We start from the raw sequence: 26,278 nt of genomic DNA, 5'->3' as shown, positions 1-26,278 counted from the left end.
ACGGATGAGCACTAAGCACAAAACACATACAAAAGAAACAAATGAGATGAGATGCTCTGCCTTAACACAACTCAAGAATCTGAAGGACGCTAGGAGCTGAAGTGTCCTTCAGTGCTTGCCCTAACACATACACACACAGAGACAGACACACACACACAAACAGAGAGAGACAGAGACAGACAGAGAGACAGACATACATACATACACACACACACACACACACACACACACACACACACACACACATTGTTTTAGGATCAAGTAGTAATATTCAGTTGCACAGGCCCAAACTCTTACAGACCAGGAATACATTTTATAGTACACAACAGTCTACTTACACGGAGAGCTGAAGCGAAGCTGTTTTTGAGGTTGGTAGATATGCTCATCAGTAAAGGTTCCCTGCAAGTAATCATAGCCATTCCAGCTGTCAAGTTCCGCATCATGTGATGAGCTGCTATTCTCATTCTAGATTCTTCAGAATCCAGAGCAAAGTCCTTTCTAACTATCTGTTCACATGTAGTCATAGCAATCTTAATGGACCGATCCACCACGGGGTGGACTAGCTCCTGGACAGCTCGTTCAATTGCTTGTCGCACACACTGCTTCAACTGTGGATGAGCCTGAAATAAAGGGATCTGGAAGGAGGAAAAGAAGCACAAAATCACGTCTGACTCTGGTATTCCTTCAATGCTACAGAAACCAGAGTTCATATAAAACTAATAAGACCCCAGGAAAAGAAGCTAGGAAAAAAAGAATTCAATATAACCTGTGATCCATTTTTATCTTTTTTATCCCCTTCAATTTTAACAGGCAAACTGCTTATTGAACACACGGCACTTAAGCTTATACACATATGACTTTGTAAGTTAAAGTTATAGCTAAATTAATCATTAGAAAGAGGACTTCAGAAGATGGCTTGGTGGTGAAAAGCACTTGCTGTTCTTGTAGAGTCTCTGGGATATGGTTCCCATTACTCACATGGTGGCCTCACAATGGTCTGTAACTCCATTTCCAGGAGATCTGGTGACCCCTTCTGACCTCCTCACACACATATGTGGCTTATACATATATGTAGTCAAAACATTAATATGCATAAAATAAAAATAAATATAAAGAATTTAGATCAGAAATTGTATGCACCAACTGTTCTTCCAGAGGTTCTGAGTTCAATTCCCGGCAACCACATGGTGGCTCACAACCATCTGTAATGAGATCCGATGCCCTCTTCTGGTGCATCTGAAAACAGCTACAGTGTACTCATATAAAATGAATCTTAAAAAAAAAAAATTGTATGTACAAACTGCAATCTGCCCCCTCCCCCCAAAAAAAATGGTTTGTTAAAATGTGTTTTATGTAAGTTAAACTGTCTTCAGACACACCAGAAGAGGTCTGGAGTAGCAGCCAGTACTCTTAACCACTGAGCCATCTCTCCAGCCCAAGGAATAGCTTAATAACAGGCCAAAGTGGCATGATAATGAAGGCAAAAGGAAAATACTGCAGTATACATTAAGAACCTTTTGACCTATGCATGGTACAAATAGAGGAACAAATAGGAATCTTTATCACTCAAAATCTTTGCCTATTTACATTATAGATCCCCTACTTCTTTTAAAAAAAAAAAAAAAAAAAGCCCCAGGGGAAAGCTGATGAACAGTAAAGTAACCAACAGTTCACTTTGCCACAAACTAGAATTCAAAGAATTGGGGCTGGCGAGACGGCCCAGTGTTTAAAAACTTGCTGCTCTTACAGAGGGATCAGGACCCAGAATCAATATGGTAGTTCACTCACAACCATCTGTAACTCCAATATAAGGAGATCTAATGTCTTTTTCTGACCACCTTGGGTACCTAACAAGAACGTAGTCACAGAGGGGCTGGGGATTTAGCTCAGTGGTAGAGCGCTTACCTAGGAAGCGCAAGGCCCTGGGTTCGGTCCCCAGCTCCGAAAAAAAAGAACCAAAAAAAAAGAACCAAAAAAAAAAAAAGAATGTAGTCACAGGCATGCATTCAGGTAACACACACAGAGAAGGATCCATTTTTACTCACTGTAGGGTTTAGAGTAATGTGAGGTGCCAGGCCTGCTAGAGAATAGACGTTAATGTCATGGTAGCTGTACTGCGGCTGTGGCGGAACGGTGGCTGTGCACGTAGTGCTGGTAGCTGGTGTTGTAGAAGTCGCTGCATGCAAAGAGATAAGAGCACATTTATCGACTGTACACAAAAGTTGGCTGGATAGTAAGTGTAAACTAGGCCTCAACTCTTGAGAAGCAGCAGCTGACGTGTTTTCCATTCTGACCAAGAAATTCTGCTATTACATGGAGTATGAGCCAGGTCTATGTCTGTTCGTGGCAGTGTCTCAGCACGGGGACATTTGCAGGACAATCCTGTACAGGCGGGCCAAGCTTTAAGTATCTGGCAGTGTTACGGGTGCATGTCCTCAGCCTAGCCTTTACTAGGTAGGCTCACTTTGGAATTTGTCAGATGCCAAAAGAAGAGCAGGCAAAAGAGAGGTTAGGGCGCTGGTTGGCATACTCTACCAATTCCTACCGTTTAGTATAACCTCGTCCGATTCCCAAAGCCACCCCATCACAGGGAGCATGTATGCCTGTGTGCTTCACCAGTGAGAGTGGGCATATGTCTCTGTGTGCACTGTTAATCTGTGTCTATCACCAGTGAGAGAAAGTGTGTCTGTGTGTATGCATGTGTGTCTGACTGTCTCTAACTGGTTTTTTTAAAACCAGCCACCATGTGGTTGCTGGGATTTGAACTCAGGACCTCTGGAAGAGCAGTCAGTGCTCGTAACCACTGAGCCATCTCTCCAGCCCTCTGAATCGTTTTTGAACAGGGTTCCAGGTTGGTTCAAATTCATGTAGCTTATGTTGGCCTCAAACACACAATCCTGGCTTTAGCTTCTCAAGACTGTTCCCCAGCTCCCCTAAACCCTGTCCTGGTTATCTTGATACAAGTAACATTTTCCATGTAGGCATGACTGATCTGGCTTGGATTTTAAGAAATAATGCAGACTATTATGTCATTCAAGAACTTGTGATACTTCAATGTTTTAAGAGATAAATTAGGGGTTGGGGATTTAGCTCAGTGGTGGAGTACTTGCCTAGCAAGCGCAAGGCCCTGGGTTTGGGCCCCAGCTCCGGGGGGGGGGGGGGGGGGGGGAGATAAATTAGTCAGGTTATGATATAGGGATAATTCATGTACTCATATTTGCCTAAGATGATCTAAGTGATAGTTAGAAGGCACACAGTGTAGGACAGTTCCTAGTCAGCTTTTGTGGAGTGATGTCATCTGAGAAGGTTCTGGTGACCTCTGCACTTACTTGTTGTTGTGATGGCAGGAAGCTCTTCTGGCTGTTTGACATCTTTCTTTGGAGCAGAGAGCTGTTCATCTAAATTCTTCAGGCGATCTTTGTCTTTCAGCAGGTTTCCAGGTTTGAGCTCGTTGATGTCTAATGCGAGGTTCTTACAGAGCACCTCAATCTCAAACTTCAAGTTTAACTGCATAATTTCAGCATTGAGTTAGAAGAGAAAATTTGAGCTTTGTCCATAACGCATCCCATCTTCATCCCCACAGTGCAATGCCCGCTGCCTGCCCCTGTCCTGGTCTATCCTTACTGCACGGTTCAGTCGTCTTAAGACATAGGATTCTGAGAAAGAAGCAACTGTCTTACCTTCAGGTCATGCTCCTGGTGCAGCTCTGCCAAGACATTCATAATGGCCATCGTCCAGGGATTGGGTGGTCTAAAAACCTAGAGAAGAGCTCTAAATCAAACCTTTACTTTGTATTATTCCAACATTTAAACAATTAAGTAAACATGACCAAGACGAAACCCCCATTCTTAGATAAAACCCATTCCAGAAAAACACCAAAGCTGAAAGCTGATGGTCACATAACTTCACCTAACTTTACAAATGATCTAGGATCAACTAACTAGGACGTACTGAACTAACTCTATGTGCATAAGAACAAAGCTATCATCTCTTGGGAATTGTGCTAGCAATCGCTCACAAATTAACCACAAATAACATTTACTCACCAGACTACGAATGCTGGACTCTAGAACTTTGGCAACAAAGGGCACTACATAAAGCAGCTCCTGTTGTCCTTTAACGTAAGCCTCTAACAGAAGGGATTTCACATCCAAGTCCTACAAGTTTAAAACAAAAATTTTGAGAAGTGGATATTCTTCTGTTCCAGAAGCCTCAGGGAAAAGTAAAATCAAATAAGAACGGAAGAATGGTATGTTGCTAAAGCTCATCTCCCAAGATATAATCAATACATTATTTGACCCTTGCCTGACAAAAAGCACACCCCACTGACTTTTCTGTATCCTAAAAGAGCATAAGAGACCATGGGCATAGAATTAAGAATTCACCGGAAGTCCCACACCCTCGGATCCCGGCCCGCAGCAGCTCTCTGCTCCCAGACCCAGTGAGAGAGAAACCCAACCGCCTGGTCAGGTGGGCACTCCTGAGGCTGCAGAGCGGAAGAGACCAACAACACTGCTCACCCCTGCCCACATCCCTGGCCCAGGAGGAAACTGTATAAGGCCTCTGGGCTCCCGTGGGGGAGGGCCCAGGAGCGGCAGGACACCAGCCTGAGACACCGCCGGAACCTGAAAGAAACAGACCGGATAAACAGTTCTCTGCACCCAAATCCCGTGGGAGGGAGAGCTAAACCTTCAGAGAGGCAGACAAGCCTGGGAAACCAGAAGAGACTGCTCCCTGCACACACATCTCGGACGCCAGAGGAAAAAGCCAAAGACCATCTGGAACCCTGGTGCACTGAAGCTCCCGGAAGGGGCGGCACGGGTCTTCCTGGTTGCTGCCGCTGCAGAGAGCCCCTGGGCAGCACCCCACGAGCGAACCTGAGCCTCGGGACCACAGGTAAGACCAAATTTTCTGCTGCAAGAAAGCTGCCTGGTGAACTCAAGACACAGGCCCACAGGAACAGCTGAAGACCTGTAGAGAGGAAAAACTACACGCCCGAAAGCAGAACACTCTGTCCCCATAACTGGCTGAAAGAGAGGAAAACAGGTCTACAGCACTCCTGACACACAGGCTTATAGGACAGTCTAGCCACTGTCAGAAATAGCAGAACAAAGTAACACTAGAGATAATCTGATGGCGAGAGGCAAGCGCAGGATCCCAAGCAACAGAAACCAAGACTACATGCCATCATCGGAGCCCAATTCTCCCACCAAAACAAACATGGAATATTCAAACACACCAGAAAAGCAAGATCTAGTTTCAAAATCATATTTGATCATGATGCTGGAGGACTTCAAGAAAGACATGAACACACTTAGGGAAACACAGGAAAACATTAATAAACAAGTAGAAGCCTACAGAGAGGAATCGCAAAAATCCCTGAAAGAATTCCAGGAAAACACAATCAAACAGTTGAAGGAATTAAAAATGGAAATAGAAGCAATTAAGAAAGAACACATGGAAACAACCCTGGATATAGAAAACCAAAAGAAGAGACAAGGAGCTGTAGATACAAGCTTCACCAACAGAATACAAGAGATGGAAGAGAGAATCTCAGGAGCAGAAGATTCCATAGAAATCATTGACTCAACTGTCAAAGATAATGTAAAGCGGAAAAAGCTACTGGTCCAAAACATACAGGAAATCCAGGACTCAATGAGAAGATCAAACCTAAGGATAATAGGTATAGAAGAGAGTGAAGACTCCCAGCTCAAAGGACCAGTAAATATCTTCAACAAAATCATAGAAGAAAACTTCCCTAACCTAAAAAAAGAGATACCCATAGACATACAAGAAGCCTACAGAACTCCAAATAGATTGGACCAGAAAAGAAACACCTCCCGTCACATAATTGTCAAAACACCAAACGCACAAAATAAAGAAAGAATATTAAAAGCAGTAAGGGAAAAAGGTCAAGTAACATATAAAGGGAGACCTATCAGAATCACACCAGACTTCTCGCCAGAAACTATGAAGGCCAGAAGATCCTGGACTGATGTCATACAGACCCTAAGAGAACACAAATGCCAGCCCAGGTTACTGTATCCAGCAAAACTCTCAATTAACATTGATGGAGAAACCAAGATATTCCATGACAAAACCAAATTTACACAATATCTTTCTACAAATCCAGCACTACAAAGGATAATAAAGGGTAAAGCCCAACATAAGGAGGCAAGCTATACCCTAGAAGAAGCAAGAAACTAATCGTCTTGGCAACAAAACAAAGAGAATGAAAGCACACAAACATAACCTCACATCCAAATATGAATATAAAGGGAAACAATAATCACTATTCCTTAATATCTCTCAATATCAATGGCCTCAACTCCCCAATAAAAAGACATAGATTAACAAACTGGATACGCAACGAGGACCCTGCATTCTGCTGCCTACAGGAAACACACCTCAGAGACAAAGACAGACACTACCTCAGAGTGAAAGGCTGGAAAACAACTTTCCAAGCAAATGGTCAGAAGAAGCAAGCTGGAGTAGCCATTCTAATATCAAATAAAATCAATTTCCAACTAAAAGTCATCAAAAAAGATAAGGAAGGACACTTCATATTCATCAAAGGAAAAATCCACCAAGATGAACTCTCAATCCTAAATATCTATGCCCCAAATACAAGGGCACCTACATACATAAAAGAAACCTTACTAAAGCTCAAAACACACATTGCACCTCACACAATAATAGTGGGAGATTTCAACACCCCACTCTCATCAATGGACAGATCATGGAAACAGAAATTAAACAGTGATGTCGACAGACTAAGAGAAGTCATGAGCCAAATGGACTTAACAGATATTTATAGAACATTCTATCCTAAAGCAAAAGGATATACCTTCTTCTCAGCTCCTCATGGCACTTTCTCCAAAATTGACCATATAATTGGTCAAAAAACGGGCCTCAACAGGTACAGAAAGATAGAAATAATCCCATGCGTGCTATCGGACCACCACGGCCTAAAACTGGTCTTCAATAACAATAAGGGAAGAATGCCCACATATACGTGGAAATTGAACAATGCTCTACTCAATGATAACCTGGTCAAGGAAGAAATAAAGAAAGAAATTAAAAACTTTTTAGAATTTAATGAAAATGAAGATACAACATACCCAAACTTATGGGACACAATGAAAGCTGTGCTAAGAGGAAAACTCATAGCGCTGAGTGCCTGCAGAAAGAAACAGGAAGGAGCATATGTCAGCAGCTTGACAGCACACCTAAAAGCTCTAGAACAAAAAGAAGCAAATACACCCAGGAGGAGTAGAAGGCAGGAAATAATCAAACTCAGAGCTGAAATCAACCAAGTAGAAACAAAAAGGACCATAGAAAGAATCAACAGAACCAAAAGTTGGTTCTTTGAGAAAATCAACAAGATAGATAAACCCTTAGCCAGACTAACGAGAGGACACAGAGAGTGCGTCCAAATTAACAAAATCAGAAATGAAAAGGGAGACATAACTACAGATTCAGAGGAAATTCAAAAAATCATCAGATCTTACTATAAAAACCTATATTCAACAAAATTTGAAAATCTTCAGGAAATGGACAATTTCCTAGACAGATACCAGGTATCGAAGTTAAATCAGGAACAGATAAACCAGTTAAACAACCCCATAACTCCTAAGGAAATAGAAGCAGTCATTAAAGGTCTCCCAACCAAAAAGAGCCCAGGTCCAGACGGGTTTAGTGCAGAATTCTATCAAACCTTCATAGAAGACCTCATACCAATATTATCCAAACTATTCCACAAAATTGAAACAGATGGAGCCCTACCGAATTCCTTCTACGAAGCCACAATTACTCTTATACCTAAACCACACAAAGACACAACAAAGAAAGAGAACTTCAGACCAATTTCCCTTATGAATATCGACGCAAAAATACTCAATAAAATTCTGGCAAACCGAATTCAAGAGCACATCAAAACAATCATCCACCATGATCAAGTAGGCTTCATCCCAGGCATGCAGGGATGGTTTAATATACGGAAAACCATCAACGTGATCCATTATATAAACAAACTGAAAGAACAGAACCACATGATCATTTCATTAGATGCTGAGAAAGCATTTGACAAAATTCAACACCCCTTCATGATAAAAGTCCTGGAAAGAATAGGAATTCAAGGCCCATACCTAAACATAGTAAAAGCCATATACAGCAAACCAGTTGCTAACATTAAACTAAATGGAGAGAAACTTGAAGCAATCCCACTAAAATCAGGGACTAGACAAGGCTGCCCACTCTCTCCCTACTTATTCAATATAGTTCTTGAAGTTCTAGCCAGAGCAATCAGACAACAAAAGGAGATCAAAGGGATACAGATCGGAAAAGAAGAGGTCAAAATATCACTATTTGCAGATGACATGATAGTATATTTAAGTGATCCCAAAAGTTCCACCAGAGAACTACTAAAGCTGATAAACAACTTCAGCAAAGTGGCTGGGTATAAAATTAACTCAAATAAATCAGTTGCCTTCCTCTATACAAAAGAGAAACAAGCCGAGAAAGAAATTAGGGAAACGACACCCTTCATAATAGACCCAAATAATATAAAGTACCTCGGTGTGACTTTAACCAAGCAAGTAAAAGATCTGTACAATAAGAACTTCAAGACACTGAGGAAAGAAATTGAAGAAGACCTCAGAAGATGGAAAGATCTCCCATGCTCATGGATTGGCAGGATTAATATAGTAAAAATGGCCATTTTACCAAAAGCAATCTACAGATTCAATGCAATCCCCATCAAAATACCAATCCAATTCTTCAAAGAGTTAGACAGAACAATTTGCAAATTCATCTGGAATAACAAAAAACCCAGGATAGCTAAAGCTATCCTCAACAATAAAAGGACTTCAGGGGAAATCACTATCCCTGAACTCAAGCAGTATTACAGAGCAATAGTGATAAAAACTGCATGGTATTGGTACAGGGACAGACAGATAGACCAATGGAATAGAATTGAAGATGCAGAAATGAACCCACACACCTATGGTCACTTGATTTTTGACAAAGGAGCCAAAACCATCCAATGGAAAAAAGATAGCATTTTCAGCAAATGGTGCTGGTTCAACTGGAGGGCAACATGTAGAAGAATGCAGATCGATCCATGCTTATCACCCTGTACAAAGCTTAAGTCCAAGTGGATCAAGGACCTCCACATCAAACCAGACACACTCAAACTAATAGAAGAAAAACTAGGGAAACATCTGGAACACATGGGCACTGGAAAAAATTTCCTGAACAAAACACCAATGGCTTATGCTCTAAGATCAAGAATCGACAAATGGGATCTCATAAAACTGCAAAGCTTCTGTAAGGCAAAGGACACTGTGGTTAGGACAAAACGGCAACCAACAGATTGGGAAAAGATCTTTACCAATCCTACAACAGATAGAGGCCTTATATCCAAAATATACAAAGAACTCAAGAAGTTAGACCGCAGGGAAACAAATAACCCTATTAAAAAATGGGGTTCAGAGCTAAACAAAGAATTCACAGCTGAGGAATGCCGAATGGCTGAGAAACACCTAAAGAAATGTTCAACATCTTTAGTCATAAGGGAAATGCAAATCAAAACAACCCTGAGATTTCACCTCACACCAGTGCGATTGGCTAAGATCAAAAACTCAGGTGACAGCAGATGCTGGCGAGGATGTGGAGAAAGAAGAACACTCCTCCATTGTTGGTGGGATTGCAGACTGGTAAAACCATTCTGGAAATCAGTCTGGAGGTTCCTCAGAAAATTGGACATTGAACTGCCTGAGGATCCAGCTATACCTCTCTTGGGCATATACCCAAAAGATGCCTCAACATATAAAAGAGACACGTGCTCCACTATGTTCATCGCAGCCTTATTTATAATAGCCAGAAACTGGAAAGAACCCAGATGCCCTTCAACAGAGGAATGGATACAGAAAATGTGGTACATCTACACAATGGAATATTACTCAGCTATCAAAAACAACGAGTTTATGAAATTCGTAGGCAAATGGTTGGAACTGGAAAATATCATCCTGAGTGAGCTAACCCAATCCCAGAAAGACATACATGGTATGCACTCATTGATAAGTGGCTATTAGCCCAAATGCTTGAATTACCCAGATCCCTAGAACAAAAGAAACTCAAGACGGATGATCAAAATGTGAATGCTTCACTCCTTCTTTAAATGAGGAAAAAGAATACCCTTGGCAGGGAAGGGAGAGGCAAAGATTAAAACAGAGACTGAAGGAACACCCATTCAGAGCCTGCCCCACATGTGGCCCATACATATACAGCCACCCAATTAGACAAGATGGATGAAGCAAAGAAGTGCAGACCGACAGGAGCCGGATGTAGATCGCTCCTGAGAGACACAGCCAGAATACAGCAAATACAGAGGCGAATGCCAGCAGCAAACCACTGAACTGAGAATAGGTCCCCTATTGAAGGAATCAGAGAAAGAACTGGAAGAGCTTGAAGGGGCTCGAGACCCCAAAAGTACAACAATGCCAAGCAACCAGAGCTTCCAGGGACTAAGCCACTACCTAAAGACTATACATGGACTGACCCTGGACTCTGACCTCATAGGTAGCAATGAATATCGTAGTAAGAGCACCAGTGGAAGGGGAAGCCCTGGGTCCTGCTAAGACTGAACCCCCAGTGAACTAGTCTATGGGGGGAGGGCGGCAATGGGGGGAGGGTTGGGAGGGGAACACCCATAAGGAAGGGGAGGGGGGAGGGGGATGTTTGCCCGGAAACCGGGAAAGGGAATAACACTCGAAATGTATATAAGAAATACTCAAGTTAATTAAAAAAAAAAAAAAAAAAAAAAAAAAAAAAAAAAAAAAAGAATTCAAACATGGTTAAAGTCTTACAAAACCCAGTGACAATTGAAACATTCCTTCCAGCCAAATTTGAACCATATAAAACTTACCGTGTGTAAGATGGGTTTATTTTTAGCTAATGTGATCATTCCTAACCAATGTCCCAAGTTCTTCAGCAAAGAACGATCTGAGAAATTGGCCGCAGCTTTATCAGAAGTCAGCAGCACCTGCAATAGTATACAATTTATAAATAAGAGAATAAGCTTATAAAAGAAATTCTCAATTTTGTACTTCAGAGTTTCAATGCCCTTTCTAAAAGAATTCAGTTCTGAGAATATACCTAAAGCAGATCTCTCCCATGTATCATATTGGTATTATCTTACTTGTTCATTAGCAAACTGTTGACATTACCTTTGAAAACGTCTTAGGAGCTTGCTAGGTAGAATACTTAGCTATCATGTACGAGACCCTGAATCGGAATCCCAGCACGACAAAGAAAGCAAACAAGTGGTTATTATAAAATTTGCCTCAGAGTGCATGGGAAACTCCTAAGACTGCAATCATCCTTGCTATAGAAGAAAATAAAGCTGAACGGTCATGTCCCTTAGCTCACAGAGCAACAGCCAAACGGCGAGAGTCAGCTGTGCAATGAGGCGCCAGGAATTCTTCTCGCACTACAGCGTAACCTAGAATGGGGACATTTCCCATCCATAGGTTTAAATATAGTGCTAGTTCCTAAGCCAGCCAAGTTACTCAGAAATGAAGGATCCCATCTCCATTTGGTTTACACTGTTTCTTTACAAAGTTTCATATTTAAAAATAAATGGTAGTTTAGAAATAAAATAATTGAACTGTATGGAACGAGTATAGTAAGAGTTTAACCTTATACTACATAGAATCCCAGAAAAAACATATTTCAAATACGTCTGAAATCAAGGTATCTTGACATCCAACCATCAGAATGAGTTTTCTGTAAGACCATTTTCTTAAAAACCAGGATAGAGACCTGAGTTTTCTGTAAGACCCTTAAAAAAAAAACAACAAACAAACAAACAAACAAACAAAAAAACCAGGATAGAGACCCGAGAACTTATTGCACCTGGACATACCCACGCATACACGCACACAGACATGACAAGTCAACAAGATGGCATGCCACAAAAATACTGAACATTGTTATATGTAACAGTAAAACTCTGAAGCTATACATGAAGATTGAAAAGTGACTTTAAAAAACTGTCCTCTGAGCGCACACACATGTATGAGTGTGCAGACACTCACACAAATATAATTTTAAAATGTTTATGGAACCCAGTAGTTAACATTGCAAACAAAAATCTAAGGCACTTTTCATGGACACATCGAACATAGACATAAAGAGAAACATCAAATCTTCCTACAAGATCAACTTTAAAGCTAATTACTAAAGGAAATATAAGAACTCTTACTTTAATGTTTCTGTAGGTTTCATTCAGAACCATCTTGTTAAATTCAGGATTCTTCAATGTATCAAGAAAGTTTGAATACAAGCTATGAAAGTTTGGCTCAATACTGACTCTTTTCATAACTAGATACTGGGAAACCCAAGGCATAAATTCTTCCTTCACAGTTTCTTTAAGCTCTTCAACCTAGCCAATAAACACGACAAAGTAGTAGAGAATTAGTATTAAAAAAAAATGTAAACAACAGATAAAATGAGGTCTGGGTTCTCATAGCACACAGCATCTGGCTTCTTACAAAACATGGTATTAAACTGTTAGGCTTGGCCTTTCCCATGACACTTCAACAACAAACAACCGTCAGATTTAACAGTGGGTGTGGGCTCTTCTTTTAAAGGCAAGGTTTCCTATGCAATAGCACAGGCTGACCTCGCCCAAACTCTTCAAAACTTTCCCTCAGCCTCACAAGTGCTGCTATTACAAACTTACACCAAAGCCCAGCAGGTTAACGTTACAGATCAAACCTACTTACCTTTTTTTTGTTTGAGGCAGGGTTTGTCTATGTAGCCCTAGGTGGCTTGGAACTCACAATATAGACCAGGCTAGCCTCAAACTCACAGAAATCCTCTTGCCTCTATTTCCCTGTGTCAGCAAGCTCAGCCTGAAACCCACTGTCATGTCAAAGCAGTACCTTAGCAGGGAAGCATCATTCCTTATGCTTTCTAAACCTCTACTTCATGTGCTCACAGGGCCTAATAAGCAATTATAGTAGATTCTGGAAGAACATAAACAAAACTTTCTACCAAAGTTAGGCATGGTGGTGCATACCTTTAAATCCCAGCACTTGGGAGGCAGACAGAATCTAGAGGCCATCCAAGTTAACATAGTGAGTTCCAGGTTGGCCAAGGCTAGTTAATGAGACCTTGTTTCAAAGAAAGGAAGGAAGGAAAAAAATAACACTTCCCTTCTCAGGAGAGCATGACATTATTTCAAAAGGTTACAAGTCACTGCAAAACAATACTACAACAAAGGATACTGTTTAATTCCTACAAAAAAAAAAAAAAAAACCTTAAAAAATGTTTTTAAAGTCATGTGCCACCACACCCAGCTAAAATCATACCTTTTAACCTGAGTTTATTGGCTTTAGTTTCTAGACAGGCTCTGCAGTGATAGCTACGTGATAGAAAAGCCACCAGCTCCTTATGCTTACTTCAGCCTCCTCAGGAGCTTGGACTATAGACAGAACAAACCAACTGACTTAACTGAATTCAAAACAAAACAAAAACCAATCCCTCCATCCATCAAGGAAAAGAAGAGAGCATTTCATAAGCTATTACATCATGCTTACCTTTTGTGTCATATTTGACTGTGAGAGATTGTTGAAAATAAAAGCAATTTTCTCTTGAATATTCTCTGGGGGCTCCACAATCCTCTCAGTTTGATCTGTGGCCACAAGCAGTGTATCGATATTCGTTGTGTTTATGGAAGGCTGGAAGTAATAATGCACTGTTAGAGCAGCTGAGGTGTGACTGGGAAATCCTAGAAGACAGAAGTGCTGCAAGTGCTCAGAAGAGGAGAGCACTGGACTCCAAGCCCAGCTTGTGTTCAATTCCTGGCACCCAGATGCCAGAAGGAGAGGACTAACTCCTAAGACCTCTGACCTCCAGATACGCATCATAGGACACATGCACACAAAATAAACAAGATAGAAAGGTAATAAAACATTTAAAAAAGATTACAGAGATTCCATTAGCATGAAAAATGAACAGGGTATATAACTACACTGGTAAGATCATTAAATCCATCCCTGAATTATTACATTACATAGTGCTCTCTGGGACAATGCTGACCTTTATGCTTCCAGTAAAATAACACACAAATTCCCTACTACCTATTCACACCAACAGATCCTGGGAAAGCAAAAGGACCTGCTACTTACTGGCACATCTTTCTTAAAGCTGACTCCTGTTGGCTTGGTGACTGTAACCGTTTTAGCAACAGTGGTGGTTGTTGAGGTGGTCACCATTGTGTTAACCTGACCCGCAAGAGGGGCTTTTGCTGGAACCTGGGCCTGGGCCTGGGCCTGAGCCAGTGCAATACTTCCAGGGGTAGTGATAGAGCCCTGCATTTTCACAGGAGGATCTCGAGACTGTTGTCCATATTCGATGTACTACATGGGCACAGAGGGAAACATACAAAGGCATCTTAATAGAAATCAAGAATTCTGTTTTATGAAAGGGTAAGAATAATTTTAGTTTTCTATTAATCCTTCCCTGACATGGGCAATACTTAAGAGGATACTGAAGACCAATAAAGATAAACTAGTATGTTAAAGTCCTTTAAACTAGCCTGCAAAAAGAAAAGAAAAGAAAAGAAAAGAAAAAGGCCAGTGCAGTCTCAGGGTGAGCTGGAGAAATGGCCCAGCGGTTAAGAGCACTGACTGCTCTTCCATATGGCGGCTCACAATCATCTGTAATGGATCTGATGCCCTGGTGTGTCTGAAGACAACAAATGTGTACTCACACACATTAAGTAAGTAAATCTTTGGGGGAAAAAAGCAGTCTCAGATATCTGTAAATAAAATTCCTTAAACCCTTTAAAAATTTCTAAATTTATGTCAAGCTACATTTGATTGAACCTCAGCATAAACATACTACACTGTGTTTTGTATATCAGTAAGACTCTTAATATAAAACAGAAGAACTATAACTGCAAGCAAATTTAAGCAGAACCAACAACAGTGACTGACACTTTACTTTCAGAGCTCAGTCGGAAGACTGGCATGGGGTTCACCTAATGTTACATCAATCATCCCTACCTAAACAGTAAAACCACAACATGTAATCTCTTAATAACTAAAATACTGTCTGTCTGTCTGTCTGTCTTCCTTCTGGGAGGGTGGGAGTGTGTGTGTGTGTGGGGGGGGGTGGAGCAAACTATCCCTATGTAGCCCTAATCTGACTTGATTTCAAGAGATTTGCTTACCCCTGTCCTCCCAGTGATGGGATTAAGGTGTGAAGCAACCATGTGCAGCTTAAGTGATTTGTTCAAGGCGTTTGAGGACTCAGGTACAGGGGTGCACAGCTTTAACCACAACAGACAGAGCGAACAGTAATAGGAGCTCTGAGTTCAAGTAAAGACAGTGACACCTTGGTGTTTTTTTAAAAAGGTGCTTGTCTTATAGGATGGATGGATGGATGGATGGATGGATGGATGGATGGATGGATGGGGAATATAAATGTCTAATTTGTTCCCTAGAAGCATCAACAGGAAGGCAGGACCTTTAAAAAATGTTTGCAATTTATTAAATTATCATCTTCCCATGTACCACCCATGCAATCTTAAATTCATGGCCTCTAATGATATTATCCCTGCCACCCCCACACACACAAACACACACGATCTGCTCAGTCTCTTCAGTACTGTGTTATGTTGATTGATTATTTGACACTGAGTAACTAACTGACTGGGGAGCTCCTCCCTTGGGAAAGGCTAATCCTTGCTCTCACCAATCAATAATGCCTGTAGGGCTACATGAGAATTTCCCACACTGTCATCATTGTTGGCAGGCTAAGACTTTAAATGTGATCATTCTTACTCCTTATGAAATATCTTCTGTATGTAAATTTTAACAATTAGAATCCTAAGAAATTAAACAAGTTTCATTTCAAACTGAATATCCAAAATTCAAGTCAAAAGTGTGCATAATTAATGGCTATCATTCCAAATGAACCACTAAAAAGGGTCCTCAAATTTTAATGGAACACCAAGAATAATATGCATTATTTCCTAGGTCTACTTCTGTAGAAGCTGACTCCTGCTGAGTTCCTCCACAGAATCTAAGCAGGTAACTTAAAAGATTTTTTTTTAAGTAACAATTTGTAGACCAACTTTGGATTGTGTAATTTTGTCGTGGGGGTTGTTTATTTTTTGTGAGATAGGATCAGACGGTCTAGCATTGGCACACAGACCAGATTTCACTTTATAGACTAGGCTAGCCTTCATCTGAGATGCAGTTGCTGGGATTAAAGGTGGGTGCCACCAACCTCTGAACTCCACTATTTTCTAGAATCAGGAAAGTTTGCATATATGTAAAGATTCACTGAGTGAAATATACCTACTGTTCAAAAGTATCACCAGGTCACAAGAACCGGTAAAAGCCTTTTAATTCAACAATAAAAACTACAGCTCAAAACCATTACACCATGAATGACATTTTAATTTGGCTTATTATTAAGTCCAAAACTGAGCAAGGAACGACCTCATAGACTGAGATCATTCAAGAATCTTTACCTAGCCATTGTGACTCACGCCTTTAATTCCAGCACTTTAGACGCAGAGGCAGGGGAATTTCTGAATTTTGAGACAGCCAAGGATACCTATTGGATTCTTGGCAGCTAGAGGGGCATAGTGAGACAATGTGTCAAACAAACAAACAAACCCACAAAGGGCAAGCCTAAGGAGAGCACTTGTCTAGGACGCCCAAGAACAGCAGCGGAATTCCAAGAACATGGCCTGCAATCCACAAGGATCCTCTACCCTCCATACAGGCCATGAACAGTGTGTGTCCTTACACTTACTACGCAGTAATCCTACAACAGAGTAAAGCAAAACAAAACCCACCTTAACCTTACTAGCGTCTCTCACTGAATCCCCAAACAAACCAAGAGTCAATCCAGCCTCTGCCCACCTGACAGGCATACAGATCAGGACACTTACCTCCTGCAAATGGTGTGGGAACTGCATAAAGTGACTGATAGAAGCCAGGTGTTGACAATACTGAGGATAGTCCTTCAATCTGCCAAAAAATAAATTGTTCATTCATCATTTCATGTAAGTACAGGAAAAAGGGTTTTGTTTTGTTTTTTCCAGCCACTACTATTGAGAATCATTCCACCACTGTTATTGTGAAGACAACGTCAAACGGAAGACGACTGCCAGCCAGGAATGGTGCACACACGACCCCAGGACCTAACAATAACAACAGCGGCATAAGCTCAAGGTCAGCCTGGCTACATCTCAGGGGAAACACTGGGATGACCACCAACAGGGATGACCCTCACTCCACACAGAGACACACCATCATCCAGGTATGCTCACACAGGCCTACAGTCTCAGCACTCGGGACACTGAAGAACAGAGAATTAAGATTTCCAGGCCAGACTGGAAGAGATCCAATCAAAATTTAAAAGTAACTGAAAATTGTGTAATACAAAATAAACAGAGTCATTATCTCTGCTTTAAAAAAAAATTCACTCTGTACATTGGGCACACAATGGACTTAGCTGTACAGGTTAGTATATACCTAATATGGAAGTGTACGCATTGTGTGTGATATATATACACTAGTTGCTGCTCCACATAATAAAAAGATACACCCAGGGCTGGAGAGATGGCTCAGCGGTTAGAGCACTGACTGCTCTTCCAGAGGTCCAGAGTTCAGTTCCCAGCAACCACATGGTGGCTCACAACCATCTGTAAAGAGATCCGGTGCCCTCTTCTGGTGTATCTGAAGACAGCTACAGTGTACTTATAGATAATAAATGAATAAATCTTTAAAAAAAAAAAAAAAAAAAAGATACACCCAGAACGAAGAAGGCTGAGAAGGCCTGGGGAAGAAGGAAGAAGTGTCAGTCTCAGTACTCACCTATTTTTAAATCTATCTAGTGCAGCAATACCAAAATAATACATTTTGGACCCAAAAGGCTTCCGTAAGGCTTCAAGAACATATCGCAGGGCCAGACCCAATGCCATGTAAGTGACCAGTCCTTTTTCAATTATGCCACCAAACAAGCAGGCTGTTATATGTAATTCTTTATCAGGGTACTGGGGAAAAAACCGGTATTCTTCAAATAAGTTCCTTAGCATACAGTTAAATACTTCTCGCTCCCTTTTTATTGTAGAGTCTTTAAATCTCTGTAGCATTTCTAGTACCTGGAAAAGCAAGATAAACACAATGCATGCATACAAGAAACTTTACCAAGAATCATCCTCATATACCTGAATAGCAGACTTCCTGAGAAAAGCATTTACCAGTGCCAAAAAACAGAGCTGACACAAACATTAAAATTTCAAAAGATACACAGAAATACTACATTTTAAGTGAATTTCTAAAAACCTTCAAAGTGCCCTCATTTCGAGTTTATGAACATGAGAATCAGGAAGCCTAGACACTCACCTCATCAACAGACATGGTTGGATGTGGGGGGTGATTATATATTCGCTGGAAATAGCTGTTTGCTTCGTCATCTATTTCTTTACTAAAGTGCTGATTTGCCTCTGGCCACACCTGAGACAAGTCGGCTATTGGGGAGGAAAAGGCTATCAGTATACATATTTAAATCTTTCAATTCCCCCAGAAAGCCAGAGAGACTAACATGGTTCTAACTTGAAGTGGGGAAGAGGGGACATATAAAAAAAAACTGAAGGTTCAAGGATCAAATGATGGATTTTACCAACAGAGCTGTACAGGCAGACAAAAAAGACTTCTAAATAAATTGCTTTACTTGGTTGTACAGTATTTTGTAAATCCTACTGCAGTAAAAAGAAAGCTCAAAAGGCCAGAACCCCTAACCATTAACAAACCCACTCATGACTCATGATGAGCAAGTCTTCACTGCTTTGTAATAAACAAACAATTCAACATAAAAACATGACACACACAGACACAAAGCATGCTAAAAACATTAACATTCAGACAAGCCTTTCACTCTAACATTTTCAAGTCAGTGGGTGGTATTTAATATATATGATGATGATGATTGGAGGCAATATCTCTGGCTGGCCTTGAACTCAAGATCCATCTGCCTCTATTGGAATTAATGGCCTACACCACAAACACCTGTCCTGCTCCCCAATTCCATAAAGATTACTTTGATGTGGACTGGCTGGTGTTTTGCCTGCAAGTATACTGTGTACATGCCTGGTACGCCTGGGGCCCTTGCAGACCAGAAGAGGCTGTCAGAACCCCAGAGTTCCAGACAGTTGTGATCTGCCATCTGGGTTCTGGGAACGGATCCTAGGCTCTCTGAAGAGTACTCAGTGCTCTCAACCACCTTTACTTTTTAAGGAAAAAATAGTAGTGTGTATAAAGTTAGCCCAGGCTAGCTACAGCTTGCCTCTGCCTCTCAGGTGGTGCAGGGATTGCGTGCATAACCACTGTGCTATTTCAATTCTTCCAACATCAGTATTCAGTTAGCCTCAGTAATAAAGCAGACAGGAAATCAACTATGTTGCTAGATGTGTAAGAATGTTTTCTGTTTTCTTTTGGGCAATATTACTACAAAAGTGAGTATAAAAATTGGTCTTATTACACAGTGATATTTATGAGGTAAACAAAGCTGCATACGCTAGGTAATTAATATGTAATTTACTGCAAAAATTTGACTGAAGCGGAAATCTGAAATCTTGGCTGCTTCACTCGTCCTGCTCCTTCCTTCCTTCTGCCACGTGAGGAAGGGTCTGTCACTACAGCTCTGAATGGCCTTGAATCCACTGCCTAGACAAAGCTGGCCTAAAACTCAATAAATCCACCTTCTTCAAATCCTGGGATTAAAGGCATGTAACACCATACCTGGGGCTCCGACTTCTTGAAAGCCACATTAATAGATTTTTGTGTGATCTGTAAAATTTTGTATGAAAAACTGGCACGTTCCAAATTTCCCTTTCCTATGCCTACTCTTACTCTCAGGGTGGCACGGTGACATGGTGAGGATGCCTTTTACTATCGTTTTGTTTTGGCAACCCAGAGTACAGCTGGAGCTTTAGTTTTACTAATTCAAATTTGTGTATTCCCACAAGTCTAAGGACATAGCTAATGGAATAATGACCTATTATCAACATATAAATCAATTTATATCTACATAATTCTAAGGACAACAGAAAAATGAAGTGTTTACATGTGTCAGTCACACGTCACAGTCACAGACAACACTACCACTTACAAGGTTTCATCTTACTCTGCTGGAATGTAGGCTGGTTGAGTCCAGAGGTGCCCAGTTTCCTCTGTACAAAAGGATCACTGTTCACTGCAGGAAGTCCAAGGGCCCCAGTTCCTATGCCAGTCAGGCTTCCTGTGCCAAGACCACCTACTAGAGAGAATAAAGGCAGCCAGAAGTTTAGTTGATACTTCTCCACTTCGAAGAACAATTAAACATGATGCATGTGTGAGGACAGGTCCACCACACATAAATGTGAGGCTGAGAAGACAAACCATGAACTGCTCTTCTTCCCCTTCACACGGGCTCAAAGGAGCAAACTCCCATCTCCAGGCCCTGAGGTCCGAGAGCCTTCTCCACTGAGCCACTGCACTGGACCATCACTGACAGGACCACACTAGTAAGGTACCTCATGCAATCACTTCATAATCATCACCAGTCACAACTCTAACCCCAAATCCAACAAACACCAACAGTGAAAACCAAAAGCCTAAAGTGACATCTGTGCTAAGAAGGCTGAGATAGACCCCTGGATTCGGTTTGAGTGAAGTACTCATCAGGTCTAGAACCACATGCAACAGTAACTAAGTCGCTTCATCCTGAGGCCTTACTCTTGGCTTTTAGTGTGCTAACCTAGAGCCTCTACAAAAGAAGTATGTAGAAAGAGAAAAAAATATAATCTTCATTTCACTGTAAAATTACAAATCAACAATATTGAGAAGGAATTCAAAAGGTTTTAAAGATACAACAGTATTTTCTATGTATCATATAAGTCATGTAAAACAAAAGCTTGAATTTGATATGCAGTCTTTTCTTAAGGCTGAATTCATACAATTAGCATGTGACTGGCCCAGTATTAAATGCATCAAAAGAAATAACACAAAATGCAACAAACAAGTATATGGCCTACATGCTACGCATATATCATTTGGTGAACGTGAATCCTCATACTAACTCGGCTAACTTTATTACCATAAAACCCCAATCATTTATTGCCATTAAAAGGAACAAAATTAAACCGTATATTTCCCTTCTCCCCAACTTGGGTTAGAGGGGAAGGGAGGGTGTGTGTGTGTGTGTGTGTGTGTGTGTGTGTGTGTGTATGTGTGTGTGCGTGTGTGTACCTTTCACATTTTCCCTAATTTCCTTTCTTTTATAAATCATTCCAAATTCTTTATCATACACTAACTACGGCACAATAAAATTTACAAATAATTCCAACCTTACCCAATTCCCCTCACCTGGAAGCTGTGATGAAAGTCCCCCAATACCACTGAATGCCGTTGTTTGATTTGGGGTTGAAAGTGGTGGAAATGCTTTTGCTGGTGACTGAGGTGTACTGAACGCAGAACCCAAATTTGGAGGAAAACCCTGCATGCTCTGGGTGTGAGGGGCAGCTGAACCACCTATACTAAGAGATGCCATTCCAGCAAGAGGGTCAATCTGAAGAAAAACAAACACGTATTGCATGTTTTGAGGAAAAGGAAATGTAGCAGGAGTATAGTAAGTCACAGTAATACCTCTGTATTCTAAACACTTTAACACCCACACAATCATAACAATGATAACAATACCAAGTCTGCTTGTCCATTTTTCATACTAGATACAGAGTAGGTTAAAGAGCTAAGTCCCCCATAAAGAACCAGAGTCATAGGAAGACTACAAAACTAACAAGATAAATGCCCTCACTGTTGTTTGATTACTAAACTTTTAGTAGTAACATTGGGCAAATATTACATTATAAATCAAATGAAATTCAGCCTCTTATTTTACTTAAAACACATTAAAAGAATCTTTCATTTAAGACACATCATCAAATTTTATAATTTTCAGAGTTCAAAAGGGAACAACAACAAAATATGGTATTTGCAGAGATTAAGGAAAACCCTACCAACTGTACTCTAAGTGCTGTAGCTATGTACGAGACTACTGCACACCTTTATGAGTATGGGAAATGACAAGCAAATGTCTTATAAAGTAGACACTCAAGAATCTAAGTGCTTTTCCTTCCTTAAACCCCAATCTGCCATTCAGTGCATCTTAAACCAAAGTGGAATATGTTGCTCCCAAAGAGAATGGGTGGACGATGTCGGGGAGTGACTTAAATGGACCTTGTTTGTAAAAGAGCAGCTCAGCTGAGTGCTGAAGAGCCCAGTTCTTTCCTCTAGCACTGTTGCCTGGCCCTTGAGCTACAAGTAAGACATCAGATTCAAAGGCAGCGCTCATTTTCTCAAGAGTGTAACTCTAATTAAAAAAAAAAAACCCCTCTTCATTTACCTAAATAAGTGTTTTGTTTTTATCTTTCCTCTCAGTCATATTCTACTTGGTTATTAAAGTCTATTCTCAGTTTCACTGCCTATGGAAGAAGGATCTCCTTTAAAATATGTTACACATGCAGGTAACTGAAATAAAACTCAAGCTGCTACTAAAGATGCAGGTGTTTGGTCTATTCTGAATGTATCAACCAAAAAAAGAAGAATCTGTTACCTGAACAGGAGAAATGGCATCTAAGCTGCTAGCACTAGGAGGGCGGCCTTTGGGCATAACTCCAGGTGGTGGCTGTCTGGCCTTATTCATTACATTACTGCAATTGGCTACCATGGTGAGGATAGTCTCGGATAACTCCTGAGAAACACTCCTACAGGGAGAAGAAAAATGAGATATACGCTTGCTATTTCCCAGAATGCCTAAAGACACCAATCCGATCACCAATTACCATGCTCTGAAGCACACGGCTACAACTGTCTGTCACCCCCTTGCACCTGCCACTTACCAACAGGATTTTCTGAACACTAGGTTATCTTAAAACTTCTGGCAATAACTGTACTTGACAAAGACATTTCAGCTACTGAATAAAGATGTTTACTAGAGAATGGGAGCAACATCTCTAGCAGGCAGGAGTCTTAAGCCAATATACTGCTTAAATCCAGGTGTTTAAGACTAGACCAGCTGACACAGCTAAAATGGTAACAGTAATGAACCAGTACACTCAAAACTTAGGAATTCTGTAACATCAACAATGTAAGTAGACAAATTTAACAAAAACTACAAAACAGGAATAAACAATAAAATCCCTCAATAAAATACAAGCAAATGTAATTCTATAGCACACTGTGTGTACACACACACACACACAAACACACACACACACACAACTACCATGTGAAATTTAAGATACAAAAATCTAACCTCTACAATCTTACTAACATAAGAGATCACAAACTACAAGAATTAAAAAAAATAATCTGACAATCTTATCAAACAGTATCAAAAGATCTTTGAGAAAATGCTTTCATAATAACAACAGACTAACTAGAACTGTAATCCTAAGACTCAGGAAGTTAAGGCAAAAAGAATACTTTAGTAGTTAGAAGTCAGTCAGTGCAATACAGCTGAGACTTTATGTAAATGCCGAAGGAAGGAAGGAGGGAGGGAGGGAGGGAGGGAGGGAGGGAGGGAAGGAAGGAGGGAGGGAGGGAGGGAAGGAAGGAGGGAGAGAGGGAGGGAGGGAGGGAAGGAAGGAAGGAAGGAGGGAGGGAGGGAGGGAGGGAGGGCGGGTGGGCGGGCGGGAGGGCAGGCAGGCAGGCAGGCAAGCCAGCCAGCGTAAAAGGCAGAGGGAATTCATCCTGAACAAGGAAACCTATGAAACCCCCACAGGTATCAATACATGTAAATAAATCACTTAACACTTTCCCCAAAATCAGGAACAGAACAAGAATGCTTCGTTCCTACCATTTAAGAAAAAAAGAGTAAGAAGGAACTGGAGATGGCTCAGCGGTTAGAGCACTGACTGCTCTTCCTAAGCAACCGCATGGTGGCTCACAACCATCTGTAATGGGATCTGATGCCCTCTTCTGGCCTGCAGTCACATATGCAGGCAGAATGCTGTACATAAAATAAATAAATCATAAAAAAAAAAAAAAAAAAAAAAAAGTCCAAGAACTAAAATACAAAGACACCCCAGATTCATGGACTGGAGGCCCTAATTTTATCAGGACAGCAATTTACCTCTTAACCTATTTTCTACAAACCTTTATCTCATATATCACTCCTAGTCATATCTCAATCATTTGTTTCAAAATAGTTCTTCAAGGCCCTATTATGAGCTACAGATGAAAAGCATCAACTGTGACTTCCAGAGCAGCTTTGCAATTCTGCAGGGACGTACCAACTGACTTTGAAAATCACATAAAAATTCAAGGAATTTGGAAGAGTTGGAAGGCACCTAATTAGCTTCAACATAAGTGTTTACTAAAGGGATGTTTAATTAAGACAATATGGTAGAGCAGTAAGAAGTCCTAAGTATTTCATGGAAGAATTAAGAACATGAATAAACCCACACAACATGGCATTTTTAAGAAATCAAAAAAAGACAACATTTTCATTCATTTCATTGTTGTAACACACTGTTAACATTGTAGTATCTTAGAACTAAAAACCAACAGATTTTTTCTTACTTTCAAGACTAGGTCCCACTATTCTCCCTAGGTGGTCAGGAACTCAAAGAGATTCACCTGCCCTTCGTTCCACAATATCATTTTCCCAAACCTCACTTTCTCCAAATAAATTACGGTTAGACATACTTTTTGAATTGATTGTCTTGATTAAGAGTGTCTTTCCACATAGCCCTGGCAGGTCATGAATTCAATCAAGACCAAACTGGCCTCAAAACTCACAATGAGCACCAGTCCCTATCTCCTGAGTGTCTCGGTGATTGTTAAGAACCACACCAAGCCTGGTCCAATACAGTCATCTCAAAGTATTCCCAAGCACATTCTCCTTACCCTGCACAAGCCTGTAGACAGGCCAACATTGTCGCTAGTGTTTCAGCAGGAAGTTGAGCACTTTTGGGCTGATCTTTCTCTGGGGCAAGTCCACCCAAAATAGAAGGGCACCTTCTTTTTAAAAAAGTCATACATGCTTGTATAAAAGGCTCCTAAAAAAAGAAAATTCTTCAGTGTATTTTACATTTATCTTGACTTTTAGTTGAAGAACTAAATACAATTAACTACCATCTACAATAAACAACATTTTAGATGTCATCTTAAAAGGGTACCTCTTGGGACAGGGATATGGCTCAGAGGTTAAAGCAATTGCCTAACAGGTCATGAGTTCAATCCCATAGCATTCTTTTTTAAAGATTTATTCATTATATATAAGTACACTGTAGTTGTCTTCAGACACACCAGAAGAGGGCATCAGATCTCATTAAAGATGATTGTGAGCCACCATGTGGTTGCTGGGAATTGAACTCAGGACCTGAGGAAGAGCAGTCAGTGCTCTTAACCACTGAGCCATCTCTCCAGTCACCCCAAAACATCTTTTTAAAAAATTTTGAAAAACGAGCATTTCTTGGACACTGCTTACCCCATGCTCTCTTATCTTATCTGTTAGCCACTTGTCAAGTTTGAGGTATTCACGCCGAGAAGCGAGTGCAGCAAGGTCAATAACAAAGGCAAATGGAGTGCCGTTCAGCAGCATCGACAGGGCCTGAGGTGAAACGCCAAGTCAAGTAATAGCCGTTTCTCTGTACTACTTTCTACTTTCCTTCTTTAACAGACATGTCTACTAAATAAAATATCTACTACTTGCTTGGTCACACAGTTTTTCTTAAGGGAATACTCTATTTAAAATTAAAGACCCATTTAAAAGGTCATCTCATGCCTACCTTCGTAAGTTAACTACTTGGCTCTTTTTCGATTACTATGAAGAACAAAGCGAGGGCACAAATAATAACCTCCCCCAATTTCAGCATCTGCATCCAAGCTTCATGTACCTAAACACAACTTTATAACATAGGATCAACAGTGATAAATATTCTAGATTAACTATCAGGATATTCTAACGAGTTTGCAACAGAGTTGAAATTAACCTACTTTCTACAAAATCCTACCTTATAGTTTACTCATGACCAAAGGCTGGTTGTACAGCTCAGGGGTGGAATGTTTCCCTACCATGTCTAAGTCCCTGATGTTCAATTCTAATTAATACCTCCAAAACAAGCAAACAAATCAGCCCTTGAGACAGATGTACCGATCTGAAATTAATCTCGTTACTGTTCAATGTTTAAGCTTCTAAATCTTAA

At 40.7% G+C, this 26,278-nt stretch overlaps 1 protein-coding gene and 2 non-coding genes across 15 annotated transcripts in view; all 3 read right to left on the bottom strand.

Annotated features, from left to right (window-relative positions):
* Cnot1 (CCR4-NOT transcription complex, subunit 1) overlaps window positions 1-26,278 on the bottom strand; it is a 91,300-nt gene that overhangs the window by 20,498 nt on the left and 44,524 nt on the right. For 4 of the 13 annotated variants that reach the window (XR_015643293.1, XR_015643294.1, NM_001134840.1 and 1 more), the window contains 17 exon segments: window positions 25,561-25,683; window positions 24,978-25,129; window positions 22,681-22,831; window positions 21,435-21,636; window positions 20,200-20,346; window positions 18,435-18,559; window positions 17,904-18,190; window positions 16,976-17,054; window positions 14,196-14,426; window positions 13,605-13,745; window positions 12,266-12,445; window positions 10,928-11,044; window positions 4,047-4,157; window positions 3,681-3,758; window positions 3,330-3,507; window positions 2,046-2,176; window positions 339-635 (listed from right to left, as the gene is read on the bottom strand). Coding sequence is in view for 8 of the 13 variants with exons in the window: in NM_001134840.1 (NP_001128312.1) it covers window positions 339-635; window positions 2,046-2,176; window positions 3,330-3,507; window positions 3,681-3,758; window positions 4,047-4,157; window positions 10,928-11,044; window positions 12,266-12,445; window positions 13,605-13,745; window positions 14,196-14,426; window positions 16,976-17,054; window positions 17,904-18,190; window positions 18,435-18,559; window positions 20,200-20,346; window positions 21,435-21,636; window positions 22,681-22,831; window positions 24,978-25,129; window positions 25,561-25,683 (2,730 nt within the window). In the remaining 5 variants the exon portion in view is untranslated. 13 annotated transcript variants of the gene reach the window in all.
* Snora46 (small nucleolar RNA, H/ACA box 46) lies at window positions 11,413-11,547 on the bottom strand. The gene has a single exon (XR_015644470.1). It is a non-coding gene; the product is annotated as a small nucleolar RNA SNORA46 (small nucleolar RNA).
* On the bottom strand, window positions 22,297-22,417 carry Snora50a (small nucleolar RNA, H/ACA box 50A). The gene has a single exon (XR_015644473.1). It is a non-coding gene; the product is annotated as a small nucleolar RNA SNORA50 (small nucleolar RNA).

This window comes from Rattus norvegicus, chromosome 19 (genome assembly GCF_021556685.1).
Source record: "Rattus norvegicus strain SHRSP/BbbUtx chromosome 19, alternate assembly SHRSP_T2T, whole genome shotgun sequence".
In the NCBI taxonomy this organism is placed as follows: Eukaryota; Metazoa; Chordata; class Mammalia; order Rodentia; family Muridae; genus Rattus; species Rattus norvegicus.
Note: the sequence above shows the minus strand (reverse complement) of the source record. Positions and strands in the feature narration are given on the sequence as shown.